Consider the following 13846-nt stretch of genomic DNA (forward strand, 5'->3'; position numbering starts at 1 on the left):
GGCTGCACCTGTCAGCAGTCTCCACCCATAGCCCCAGAGGTCCCTCTGAGACCTGAGCCACCCAGCAACCTGGAAGACGCACCCCTGCTGCCCCACCCTGCATCCTTCCTCGGGGCAGAGGGGACAAAGGGCGAGCCTGCCACCCCAGGGACTGCCTTGCCAGAGCCTGCCCAGACCCTACACACGCGTCCCACTTCCAGGACCCGCTACTACATCACTGTCACACTGCTGGGGCACAGGCAAGCACCTGGGGAGGAGGGTAAAGAACCGGCCCAACCAGCTCCACACCCCTGCGGCCCTGAGGAATCCGAAGGCTGGTGGGAGCCTCCCCATGGGCCCCGCCCCATCACGGGGTGCCAGCCGGCCCCGCTCCAGGAACCCCAGCTGAGAGCCCAGTCGCATCAGGGGAGCACGGCCCAGCAGCAGGAGCTCCAGGCTGGCGGGACACCTGGGTCCCCACACAGACTGTGAGTAGTGGTCGGTCTCTGTTGGGAGATAGGAGGGGAGACTGGGGGAGACTGGCCTGGCTGCCCTATCTTGAGACTTTGCCTATTCCCTGAGCCTCTCCAGCTCTATGCCCATTCATTCAGGACCCTGAGCTGACTCTGCCTTCCCTCCCCGCTCCATCCCTTCCTTCCTCTCCCTCCCTTTGCCCACAGGCTACCTCCTGGAACCCACTGCTGCTCACCCTCACTGTCCATCTGAGGAAGGGGAAAGCCTGTCAGGGAGAGGATGGGCAGGAAGGGGGGTCGCCTTCTCCGCAGCACTCACCACTCCCCAGTTCTGTTCAGGAGGCCAGAGACCCAGCCTGGGAATTGGCACCCGGCCTAGGTGCTGGGTGTCCGGGGAGAGATGCTTAACCTCTCAGGGCCTTGAGTTGTTGAGAGGATTTGGTAGCTGAAAATGAGGAAGGAGGAGGTGGTTACAGGAATATACTTTGAACTCCAGAGGCTGGGGGTGCCAAAATAGCAGGGATGCTTATTAATTACCTCTCAGTGACAGCAATAATTACCCCACCTGGCTCTGTGCTGGAAGCCAAAGGAGCAGGCGTCGAGTTTCCCAAGCTTAGTTTTATTTGTGTTGAAATGACTCTCCTAAATCTGCCTGGGGGGCACAGAGGTGGAAGGATGTGTCCCCCAAAACTCATCAAGGAGGGATGAACATGGAACCTCCCAGGGATGACCCTAAAGAGGAAATGAGCCTGGGATGGGGTTTTGAAGGGGGCATAAGAATGATGGGGTGGCTGTCATTTGCAAATTTGTTTTCTAAGCATATATATATATATATATTTGAGACGGAGTCTCGCTCTGTAGTCCAGGCTGGAGTGCAGTGGCACGATCTTGGCTCACTGCAAGGTCTGCCTCCTGGGTTCACGCCATTCTCCTGCCTCAGCCTCCCGAGTAGCTGGGACTACAGACGCCCACCGCTACGCCGGCTAATTTTTTGTATTTTTAGTAGAGACTGGGTTTCATCATGTTAGCCAGGATGGTCTCGATCTCCTGACCTCATGATCTGCCTGCCTTGGCCTCCCAAAGTGCTGGGATTACAAGCATGAGCCACCATGCCCAGCCTTCTAAGCATACTTTTATTTAATCTTCCCAACCACCCCATGAAGTAGGGACTAGTCCCAACCCCTGCCACCTAATTCTAGGAGGCTCCGAAAGGTTAAGTCACTTGCTCAAAGTCAACTAGAAAGTGAAGGGGTAGAATCTGAACTTAGGTTTCTATAACTCCAGTGCCTATGCCCTAACCACCGCTCCATCCTGCCTGGAAGAAGCCTCTTTGGCCCTGTGCAGAGAGTGGAGGGTTGGGTGAGGTTGCTGTGTGGGCTCCAGGGTTTTCTGGGCTCCCATGGCGCTGGATTGGGCAGTGTTATGGTAGCAGAGGCAGAATCAAGGATGCTGGGGTCCTCCAAGCAGGGGTCAGTGTGACTGGTTCCGTGCCAAGGAAGAGGGAGATGTAGGACCCAGGCTGGCTCTGAGACCTGCTTGGATGCCCCAGAAGTCAGGGGCTGGGAGAGAAGGGCTACAGAGAAAGGGAAGGTGAGTGGAGGAGGCTACCTTGGACAGGGGGACGGGAAAGAGAAGTAGGGTTAGCTGGGGGGATGTGGTTTCTATCTGCCACTACCTTGCTATTTTGGGCCCAGGTGGATAATGACAGACTCAGGTGGGAGGCTGGGGCTCACTTAGAGTGGGGAGGAGGTGACCTCCAGAAACATCATCCTTCTGTGTCCCAGGGAGAAGGTTCTCTGGGCCAAGATTGGCAAATATGGGAGTGGGGAAGAAGGGGGACATAGCTGGGACTGCCAGTGGGAATGTGTAAGATACTTGAGCATCCAAGCATATGTGTCCACGTTCAGGGGTAGGTGAATTTCAAGAAGAGAGCTTGTGGCTGTGAATTGACTGTGTGTGTATTGTGAATGTGTGCACATGTGTGTCATTGTGTCTGTGTTTCTGTCTGTGTGTACATGATTTGTGTGTCTCTTGTGGCTCTGAGTGCTTGTGTGTGTTTGTATTTCTTGGGTGAGTGTGTATTTGTGTGTGTGTCTCTGTGTATGTTTTTGTAGGCGTCTAGATGTATCTTTGTACCTGTGTGATTGTGGGTCTGTGTTGGTATCTTTCTGTGTGTCTGTGACTGCGTCTGTGTGACACAGCATGTGTTTGCCTGCATGTGGGCCTGTGGACTGGTTTGGCCTAGTTTGGGGGTGACTCACAGGTAAGTGGGGAGAATCCAGGACTTGTTGGGTTAGACAAGGCTCTTTCCCACACTCCCCCCATTCCCTCCTCAGCCTCTCCCTTCCCAGCTCCACACGCCTTGTTTGGAGGTCACAGGTCACGCTGCCAACAAATCCACTTCTGGTCTGCGGCCCTGCAGAAGAAAGGGCTCTGGGAATGGGCCCTTCTGCTGACCCAGGAGAGGCATCCTGGGTCATTGTATTGGGGTATGTCTTCAGAGCAAGGACGAAAGGGGGCATCTATAGGCAGGCACATTCCAGCAGAGTCTGAAGGACATTCTAGCAGTCATGACTGTTCAGGGACGGGGCAGGTGAACTGTCAAGTGGTGACCTCCCTGTCCCTGGAGGTATGCAGGCCGAAGCCAATGACCACATGCTTGTGGAATGACTGGCTATCAAGGGTGTTGTCCAGGGGTTGGGCTGGTTGAGAAAGATGTTAAATTCTGATTAGTAGGAGGTCATTGACAATATCTGATCTGATGATTGACTGCTTCCTTTAACATTGCTCTCTTGTCGCTTTCCTGATGCCTATGGCGCTTTCCAAATGTCTTGTTTTTTTTTTTTTTTTTAAGACGGAGTCTAGCTCTGTCACCCAGGCTGGAGTGCAAGCTCCGCCTCCCGGGTTCACACCATTCTCCTGCCTCAGCCTCCCGAGTAGCTGGGACTATAGGCGCCTGCCACCTCACCCGGCTAGTTTTCTGTATTTTTTAGTAGAGACGGGGTTTCACCTAGTTAGCCAGGACGGTCTCGAACTCCTGACCTCGTGATCCGCCCATCTTAGCCTCCCAAAGTGCTGGGATTACAGTCTTGAGCCACCACGCCCGGCCAAATGTCCCTGTTTTTATGTCTAATTCCTTGGCCCCTAGTTTCTTAATATGCCACCCTTCATGAGAAAGTTGGCTCTGGTTGAGTCTAGCCAAGGCCTAGCACATCCTGTGACGCAATTAGCATTGAATGAGTGAGGAATTGAATGAATGAATGAGTTAGAGCTCAGGCTTTGCCACTTACTATAAGCACCATCAGGGACAAGGAAGCTCAGAGATTGGGAAGCAGATGGACAGGGGCTTAGGAGGGGCTCAGCGAGGGCATCAAACTTCATTTGGGAGGAGTCCCAGCGAGGAGGGCAGGGGTTGCATGAGGAAAAAGGGAGCTCCCTAATGGGGACCGAGGAGTGGGTTGGGGCCTCAGTGAGAGGCTAAAATCCAGAGCCTTTGGTGTCTGGCTATGTCCCGCTCTCAGGAAGCCCTGGCCTGGGAAAAGGACCAGGGCTCTATCTAACAACTCCACCTTCCAGGGTCCCCCCCTCCAGGAACCCTGTCCCTGACACTGTCATAGCCACCAGCGGTCCTGGAGTCAGGTCAGGCTTCCCAGGGCCTCAGTCTCTTTCATCTCTGCCCCTCATAAAACCTGAGTCACTGCTGGGGCCACAGGGAAGGGTCAAAGTTCTGAATTCCACCAGCTTTTCAGGAAGGAGGACAATGGGAAATGGGGGAGGGGAGTGGGGGCAGTGGGCCCATTTCCCGCCCCGAGTGGGGTCTCTGGGGGGTACCTCATGGAGAAGGCCCAAAGACTGGGGCTGGACAGGCTGACCTCTCTGGGGTTCGTGGGGTCTAAGAATAGGATTGCCCTGGTCAGTGTAGCTTGGGAGTCAGGGAGTGGGGGTGGAGAGGCCCTCCAGCACTGATGTGGATCCCTGTAAATGTAAACCCCCAAACCAGAGACTCAGTTATAGGATACATATATTAGGGAGTTTGGTATGGTGGGTAAGCACTTACGGTTGGGGTTCAAGTTTTGATTTGGCTATTCTGTGACTTTGGACAAGTTTCTTAACCTCTCTGAGCATTAAAAAAAATCTCATCTGCAAAATGGGAATGTATGATCTAATTTATTAATAATTTATTCTTGGCCAGGTGCGGTGGCTTAAGCCTGTAATCCCAGCACTTTGGGAGGCCGAGACGGGTGGATCACGAGGTCAGGAGATCGAGACCATCCTGGCTAACACGGTGAAACCCCATCTCTACTAAAAAATACAAAAAACAGGCCGGGCGTGGTGGCTCAAGCCTGTAATCCCAGCACTTTGGGAGGCCGAGACGGGCAGATCACGAGGTCAGGAGATCGAGACCATCCTGGCGAACACGGTGAAACCCCGTCTCTATTAAAAAATATAGCCGGGCGAGGTGGCGGGTGCCTGTAGTCCCAGCTACTCAGGACGCTGAGGCAGGAGAATGGCTAAACCCGGGAGGCGGAGCTTGCAGTGAGCTGAGATCCGGCCACTGCACTCCAGCCCGGGCGACAGAGCGAGACTCCGTCTCAAAAAAACAAAAAACAAAAAACAAACAAAACAACAACAACAACAACAAAAAAAAACTAGCCGGGCGAGGTGGCGGGCGCCTGTAGTCCCAGCTACTCTGGAGGCTGAGGCAGGAGAATGGCGTGAACCCGGGAGGCGGAGCTTGCAGTGAGCTGAGATCCGGCCACTGCACTCCAGCCTGGGCGACAGAGCGAGACTCCATCTCAAAAAAAAAAAAAAAAAAATTATTCTTCATGAGGTCTCAAGCTTGTGGGATTCTTCTGAGGCTTCAATGGGACAATGAATGTAAAGCACTCAGCAAGGTGTTTGGCAGAGTAAGCCCTCCTCAAATGGCTGTTGTTGTTGTTGTTGTAACTATTAAAACAGAGAAATTCACCTGAGAGTTCCTAGGGAGCTTAGTCTGTTTTCTGTTGCTTATAATGGAATAGCTGAACCTGGAAGCCCAAGGTCAAGGGGGTGCATCTGGTGAGAACTTTGTTGGTGATTCTCTGCAGAGTCCCCAGGGGCCTCAGAGCATCACACGGCAGTGGGGCTGAGGTGCTAGTTCAGGTCTCCCTTCCTTTTCCTATAAAACCACTGGTATGGTCAGGCACAGTGGCTCACACCTGAATCCCAGCACTGTGGGAGGCAGAGGTGGGCAGATCTCTTGGACTCAGGAGTTTGAGACCAGCCTGGGCAACATAGTGAAACTCCATCTCTACAAAAAATACAAAAATTAGCCAGATATGGTGGTGCACGCTTGTAGTCCCAGCTACTCGGGGGGCTGAGGTGGGAGGACTGTTGGGCCCAGGAGGCAGAGGTTGCAGTAAGCTGAGATTGTACCACTGCACTCCAGCCTGGGCAACAGAGCAAAATCCTGTCTCAAAAAAAAAAAAAAAAAAAAAAAAAAGAAAGAAAAAAGAAGCCCCTAGTCCTACTCCCATAATCACCCATTAATCCATTAAACCATTAATCTATTAATCCATGAATGTATTAATCCATTCATAAGGCAGAGCCCTCATAACCCAATCACTGCTTAGAGGCCCCACCTCTCAATATTACCACACTGGGGATTAAGTTTCAACATGAGTTTTGGAGGGGACAAATATTCAAGCCATAGCAGAAGCTTAGAAGGTTTTCTTCGGCAGGTATTGATATTATCCTACATTTAGTAAGGGAGGCTATGGAGACCCAGAGAGATTAAGGAAGAGTCAGAAAAGAAATAAGACCCAGGCCCCACCCCTCCAGGACAGAGGGTGAGACATGCTCTGCTGAGGACGATCACAGAAGCAGCTGGACATGCCCGAGAACCATGGCCTGGGGTAGGAGGGAGGATGCCTGGATATGAATTCAGAAGATGGGAATTTAAATCCCTGCTTGACAACCTCATAGCTGCGTCATCCTGGGCCAGTCACTCCTCTCCTCTGACCCTCGGTTTCTTAACCTTCAGTGGGAAATAATCACAGAGGACAGAATTGAGGGAAGAGTGCATTGTAAAGCCCAAGTCCCTAATGGAGCCCAAGGGGCTCCATTTATTTACTTTTTTTTTTTTTTGAGACAGAGTCTTGCTCTGTTGCCCAGGCTGGAGTGCAGTGGCGCGATCTTGGCTCACTGCAATCACCGCCCCCCGGGTTCAAGCGATTCTTCTGTCTCAGCTTCCCAAGTAGCTGGGATTACAGGTGCCCACCACCATGCCGGGCTAATATTTTTATTTTTAGTAGAGACTGGGTTTCATCATGTTGTTCAGGCTAGTCTCGAACTCCTGACCTCAGGTGATCATCCTGCCTCGGCCTCCCAAAGTGCTAGGATTACAGGTGTGAGCCACTGTGCCCGGCCTAAAAAAAGTTTTTAATAAAAACAAAAATAAGGCCGGGTATGGTGGCTCACGCATGTAATCCCAGCACTTTGGGAGGCCGAGGCGGGTGGATCACTTGAGGTCAGGAGTTTGAGACCAGCCTTGCCAACATGATGAAACCCAGTCTCTACCAAAAATACAAAAGTTAGCTGGGCATGGTGGCACATGCCTGTAATCCCAGCTACTCAGGAGGCTTAGGCAGGAGAATTGCTTGAACCTGGGAGGAGGAGGTTGCAGTGGGCTGAGATCACGCCACTGCACTCCAGCCTGGGTGACAGAGCGAGACTCCGTCTCAAAAAATAATAGTAACTTTTTTTTAATGATAAGATCTCTCTGTCACTCAGGCTGAAGTGCAGTGACATGATCATAGTTCATTGCAGCCTGGGCTCAAGTGATCCTCCCACCTCAGCCTCCAGGGTAGCTAGGGCTACAGGCACACACCACAATGCTGGCTAATTCTTTTAATTTTTTGTAGAGACTTGTAGAGTCTTGTTATGTCACCTAGGCTGGTCTAGAACTGCTGGCCTCAAGCAATCCTCCCGCCTCTGCCTCCCAAAGTGCTGGGATTACAGGTGTGAGCCACTGCACCCAGCTCTGAGAGGCTCCATTTAGACCTACACCTGCCCCTGTGCTCTGAAGACCATCAGCAGGTGCTCATGCCCGTATACACGTGTGCACACCTGCTAATGTTTGGTTACAAATCTCCAAGGTGACAGCAGAAAGTTGATGAGCCAGCATTTTAGGTTATAAGGCGAGTATTTTGGGTGTGGTGGCATGTGCCTGTAGTCCCAACTACTTGGGAGGCTGAGGTAGGAGGATCACTTGAGCCCAGGAGTTCAAAGCTGCAGTGAGCTATGATCATGCCACTGCACTCCAGCCTGGGTAACAGAGCTAGATCCTGTCTCAAAAACAAAAAACAAAAACAAAAACAAGGCAGGGGGAGGTTTCATTGCCTCTCTTACTGGACTCTGGCAAGACTCCAGTGTTGTGGCTGAGGACCCTGATGCTTGAAGGGGAGAAATGGCCAGCTAGTGAACAACTAAGGAACCCAGCTCTGTTTGAGGCCAAAGCCCATATTTCCCGAACAGAGTTAGAACAACGCTTGCCCCGTTTTCAGCTTTCTAGTTTTCAGCTCTTGGGGGACTAGACCTAGGGCTCTATGGGCAGAGTCCCAGCGCCCCCATAGACCTGTAGGTCAGCTGCATCTTCCCTTCTGCCTTCTTTCTTTTCTCTCCATCTGGGCTCAGGCCTCAGCTTCACCTTTGAGGGACCCTGACCTAGGAGATCACCTGAAAGTCAGGGAGAGGGATGGATGAGGAGCTCTGATCAACGAAATCAGAGTTGAGACTACCATGCCGATTTCACAGATGACAGCAATGACCTGAAAGGCCAAGAGATTTGCCTGAGGTTCCTGGCCTGACTGGGCTAGGGGTGGTTATTCTGCACTTTGGGAAGCCACTCTCACCACCCTCTGACCCTCATCTCTCTTACTCCTCTGCAGGGAGCTGGACCACAGTGGGACAAGGACGCCTCCAGACAGGTTGCCAGGGCCCCACATGGAGGAGGCAGGTGGGCCCATGGCCCGGGCCAAGGCCCGAGTGGTAAGTGCCACACTGACATGGCGGCAGCGGCCCCCTGCCCAGGGAGAGATCAAACATGGTTTTCACAAGGTGTCCCTGGTGTCAGGGGCCCAGATGGAAGCCCCCCAGAAGGAGATGTTTGAGTTCAGCCGTCGAGAGGAAGTCAATGGCTTTGCAACACAGGAAGAAGAGACCGTGAATTGCCAGGGCCCTCGTGATACGGCTGGCTCCAAGAACTTCCAGAGCCACGGACCCATCTTTTCCAAGAAGTACACACCACCTCCCAAGGAGAAAAGGCCTGAGCAGAGGCTGAAGGAGGCTCTGAGTGGCCAGAGTGATGGCAGCCGCCAAGATCCCAGGACTGAGCCCCCACGTGTGGGAGCTATGGCCAGGACTGAGCTTTTGGTTCCCCTGCCTGGGCCCCGAGAGCCAAGTCCCCACCCAGGTGTAGGTCTCACCAGTGGGAGCTCCCGGAGCCTCGAGGAACACCGAGTGACACGCACTGTGCGGACCACCACGGTGGTGAGAGGTCATGTGGACCAGCGGGTGAGCAGCTCTGTGACTGTGAGGCCAATGTCCTCAGGCGAGGCCCTGCCACGGGGCCGTCAGGTCGCCCGCATGGTGCAGCCAGTGGTGGTGGGCTCCCCACCAGGCTCGCCCAGCCGCAGCCAGGCTGTGAAAGTGCTAAGTAACCTCGTACCTGCTGGGCACAGCCCCCCTGCCAGCCACCTGCCCAGGCCCACAGCTGGAGTGCCAAGAAGCACAGGTCTGGGCAGCACAGTGGGGGCAGCCTTGAGGCAGCTGCCTGAGACCGGGACAGCAGAGCTTAAAGACAGCTCTGCCCTGGTCTCTACAGGCATCCCAGCCAGTGCTCACCTGCCTAAGAATCAGGATGTCCCTGCAGCCTGTGCAGATCGAGACCAGGGCAGAGCCCCGGATGCCAGGGCCTGTGAGCTCTGGCAGGTGCTGGGAGCCCCCAGTTCCACTGAGCTCCCTCTCCAGACTTCTCAGGGTCAAGCATCAGTCCCCTCCTCTCCCAGACTCCAGACCCATGTCCCCTCTCCAAGCCTAGCCCACCCTGCAAAGCAGCCTGTGGTGCCCACTCACACCAGGGCCCAGCTCACTCCCCTTGTTCTGCCCCCTATAAAAAGGGAAGGGCTTGTGGACCCCCCTGCTGCCACCATCCTGCCCATGGTGAGGAGGGAGCATGTGACAGTCCCTGAACAACCTCCTGCTCCATCCTCTACAAGAAGGAAGGATGTCCCCAGCCCAGGAGGTCTTTCTGCTCCATCGTCCCCAAGCAATAAGTTTGTTCAGAACTCTGAAAATGTCCCTGTCCTCACCTTTACCCAGAAGGAGGTGGTGTGGGGCCCCGGTGCTCCTGCGGCCGCGTCCCCCACCTGGAAAGAAGTCGTGAAGGGCCCCGGTGTTCCTGATGCCTCATCCCCCACCCGGAAAGAGGTCATGAAGGGCCCTGGTGCTCCTGCTGCCTCATCTCCTGCCCAGGAGGTGGTGCAGGGGTCCAGTGCTCCTGCTGCCTCGTCCCCCACTGGGAAAGAGGTTGTGAAGGGCCCCGGTGCTCCTGCTGCCTCATCTCCCACCCAGGAGATGGTGCAGGGGTCCAGTGCTCCTGCTGCCTCGTCCCCCACCTGGAAAGAGGTTGTGAAGGGCCCCGGTGCTCCTGCTGCCTCATCTCCTGCCCAGGAGGTGGTGCAGGGGTCCAGTGCTCCTGCTGCCTCGTCCCCCACTGGGAAAGAGGTCGTGAAGGGCCCTGGTGCTCCTGCTACCTCATCTCCCGCCCAGAAAGAGGTGGTGCAGGGGTCCGGTGCTCCTGCTGCCTCATCCCCCAAGTCAACTGAGGTTGTCCAGGGCCCAGAAGGCAGCCCTAGCATCCAAAAAGAGGCTGTCCAGGGTATTGCAGGCAGCCTTGCTCCACCCCTCACTAAGGAAGAGACTGTTCAAGACCCAGCTGCTCCTGCCACCTCACTCCCCAAACAGGACAAGGGGGTCCAGGACTCTGAAGGGAGCCCCATCTCATCTCTCACCCAGAAAGAGGTTGTGCAGGACCCTGCTGTTCTCCCTGCCCCATCTTCCTCAGTGGACAGGGTGTCCCCCAGCCCAGGAGGCACCCCTGCCCCAGTGCCAACAGGAGCAGAGGCCAGCATGGAGTCCCAGCTTGTCTCTGACCCCACCGAGGGCAAGACGTGCCCAGAGACATTGAGGGAGGAGGATGAGGTGGCCCTGGCCACTGACCTGGAGATATTTCTGGATACCCTGCGGAGCATGGAGCCCCCTGAGATCCTCCGCACTCACCGGCTGCCACGAGCCCCTCGCTCCTCCTACTTGTCCATGTATGCCACACTGCCTGCCATTGAGGAGGACCAGCCAGGGCCATGGGTGCTGGGTCCCGGCCCCCAGGAGGTGCCTTCACTGGAAGAGAAAGAGGAAGAGGAGGAGGAGGAACCAGAGAACCCCTATCTAAGTGATGACGAGAAGCTTCAGCGCAGGCAGGAGAAAGCTGAGCCCAACCCCGCCTGGGACCTCCACCCTGCCAGGCCCACACAGGTCTCCTGCTCTCCTCTAGAGATGATGAAGAAGCATGTAGCAGGAACCAAGGGCCCCCACTTAGAGCTGGGGTTGGAATTGCAGGGAGGCACCAGACCCACTTCCCGTCTCGGAGGCAGCCTTCTTTTCGGCAGTCTGGTGCCTGCTACCAAGGAGGCCTCCACCCCGGAACCGCTGGGCACAAAACTATCTGCCCTGCTGCCCCATGGGCCACCGGGGCTCAGGAAGGTGCCAGGACAGTTGCCCCTGCTTTGCAGTGAAAGACCATCCCTGACGGAGAAGCTTGCCTGTGCCCTGCCCCTAGAGGAGTGGGTAAGTGAGGCCTTGGGTGGTGTGAAGAGAGTGGTGCTGGGAGTCAGAGTCTGGGGGCAGAGCCTTCTGTCTGAAGTCTGGTTCAGTTGACCTGTGCAAGCCACATCTCTCTGGGCCTCAATCTCCCTATCCCTACTGTGGGAGGTTTGTACTGTGGATTCCAAAGGGCATGGGGGCTCCAAGATCCTGGGAGCTGAGGAAGGCAGGTGATGAGCACCGAGCTCCTAGGACAGGGTGATGAGTCCTCTGGGGGTTGGGAACAAGTGTGAGCATCCTCTGTGCACCAGCTCCTTGGGGGTGGAGGTCAATAGGGAGGATGTGGGATCTTTGGAATGGCAGGTTGTGGGGAGGCAGGAAAGAGGTGACACCACAGGACTTACTTTATCACCTGCCTCCGTTTCAGAGCCCAGCCTTAAAGACCCAGGGCAAGCCGAACACCAGGCCTGGAAAGGTAGGGTTGTGGGGGCAAGCGGGTGGGGGCAGCAGGAGGCAGGGGCCTGGGGTGAGAGCCTGAGGACCCCTCTGTGCCTTCTCAGGTGATCTTCTTCTCGGAGTCTGGCTGCCAAGGCAGTGGCAGGGAGGTCTGGGGAGACATTGTTGATGCCTCAGGCTGGGCCCCCGTAGCCTCCATAAGGGTAGTTCGAGGCTGGTGAGTGGGGAGTGCCCAGCAGGGCACCTGGCTGTGAACTCGGGGGGGTGCAGAGGGGAGTGAGAAGTGACCAGGCCAGCCTGGGAGAAACCCCATCAGCTACCCAGCAGCCCTGGGCACATACTCCTCCCCATCTGTGACCCTGGAATCTCTGTGCCCACAGCTGGGTGCTGTACGAAGAGCCAGAGTTCCGGGGTCAGAAGCTGGTCCTGCCTGAAGGAGACATGGAACTCAGAACCCCAGAGACAAAGTGGAGTCCCCAAGGCATCGGCTCCCTAAGGAGGGTTGTCTGGGTGAGTGAGTTGCAGGTGGGAGACGGCCTCGCGGTGCCTAGAGTTGAAATCCCTGAGGCCGGGAGCAGTGACTCATGCCTGTAATGCCAGCACTTTGGGAAGCCAAGGCAGGTGGATCGGCTGAGGACAGGAGTTGGAGACCAGCCTGGCCAACATGGTGAAACCCTGTGTCTACTAAAAATACAAAAATTAGCGGAGTGTGGTGGCATGCGCCTGTAATTCCAGCTTCTCGGGAGGCTTACTTGAACAGGAGAATTACTTGAACCCGGGAGGAGGAGGCTGCAGTGAGCCTAGATTGCACCACTGCGCTCCAATCTGGGTGACAGAGTGAGACTCCGTTTCAAAAGAAATTCCTGGGAGAGATCTTATGGGGGTAGCGAGCAGAGGGGCTTCATATGGACTGGTCTGTAGATTCCTGACCATGGAGCTGACTGGGGAAGAAAGAGATTCTGGGAAATGGGCAGCCTGGCTTGAGGAATCAGAGCCCAGGCGGAGGCCAAGCTCAGCTTGGGAAAGCAGCCTTGGGAAGTTTGAGTGCATGCTCAAGCAGGAAGGGGAGAGAGCAGCAGAGACGAGGTAGGAGGGGATGTTCGGGTTACCTGCCCCCCAGGGGCCAGCTTGCAGGCCCCCAGTCAGACCTGAGGTGCCAGGCATGTTTGCTCATTCATTTGCTCACAGATCCTCACTCATGTCTAATATGTGCCAGGCACCAGTGCCAGGCAATGGGCAGTGCGGGGAGATCCCCTCTTTGCCCTGCAGGACTTACAGTCAAGCTAGGCTATGAGGATTGGGTTTGGAGCAGGGACGCCATATAACCAGACTAGGGATTTATAAACATCCCACTGGCTGGCTGCCAGGTGGAGAAAAGAGGGATCCTGGAGGGAGGGAGACCAGGATAGGCTGTGCTTTCCAGCCAAGGGGCACCTCTGATTTTTGAGGAAGGGCTCTGTGGTTTGAAAAGTTAACATTATAATTTCAAAGACCAGGCACGGTGGCTTATGCCTATAATCCCAGCACTTTGGGAGGCCAAGTTGGGGGATCACTTGAGATCAGGAGTTCAAGACCAGCCTGGCCAACATGGTGAAACCCCGTCTCTACCAAAAATACAAAAATTAGCCAGGTGTGGTGGCAGGTGCCTGTAATTCCAGCTACTCGGGAGGCTGAGGCTGGAGAATCGCTTGAACTCAGGAAGCGGAGGTTGTGGTGAGCTGAGATCGTGCCATTGCACTCCAGCGTGGGCAACAAGAGTGAAACTCTGTCTCAAAATAACAATAATAATTAATAATAATAATTTCATGTTTGTAAAGTGAAAACAACAATATTGTTTTCATAGCATAGTAATAAACTACCAAAATTAATCTTGACACCAGAAGGAAGAGCAATGACTCTAAAAGTAGTGTCTATCAGGCATTTTGGTTCTTCTGGTTTGTTTGATTTTTGTTTCTTTCTTTTTTTTTTTTTTTTGAGACAGAGTCTCATTTTGTCACCCAGGCTGGAGCGCAGTGTCGTGATCTCAGCTCGCTGCAAGCTCCACCTCCCGGGTTCACGCGATTCTCCTGCCTCAGCCT

General features: G+C 54.7%; 1 protein-coding gene across 1 annotated transcript in view; it reads left to right on the forward strand.

The window, feature by feature from the left end:
• Positions 1-382: 382 nt before the first annotated feature.
• The window catches only part of CRYBG2 (crystallin beta-gamma domain containing 2), a 34971-nt gene continuing 21507 nt past the window's right edge, over positions 383-13846 (forward strand). The window contains exons 1-5 of the mRNA XM_007979929.3: positions 383-477; positions 8381-11336; positions 11740-11787; positions 11873-11985; positions 12149-12278. Of these exons, the coding sequence (XP_007978120.3) occupies positions 8436-11336; positions 11740-11787; positions 11873-11985; positions 12149-12278 (3192 nt within the window). The 5' untranslated portion in view covers positions 383-477; positions 8381-8435. The remainder of the gene's footprint in view (positions 478-8380; positions 11337-11739; positions 11788-11872; positions 11986-12148; positions 12279-13846) is intronic.

The sequence above is a fragment of the Chlorocebus sabaeus genome, chromosome 20, assembly GCF_047675955.1.
Source record: "Chlorocebus sabaeus isolate Y175 chromosome 20, mChlSab1.0.hap1, whole genome shotgun sequence".
Lineage (NCBI taxonomy): Eukaryota > Metazoa > Chordata > Mammalia > Primates > Cercopithecidae > Chlorocebus > Chlorocebus sabaeus.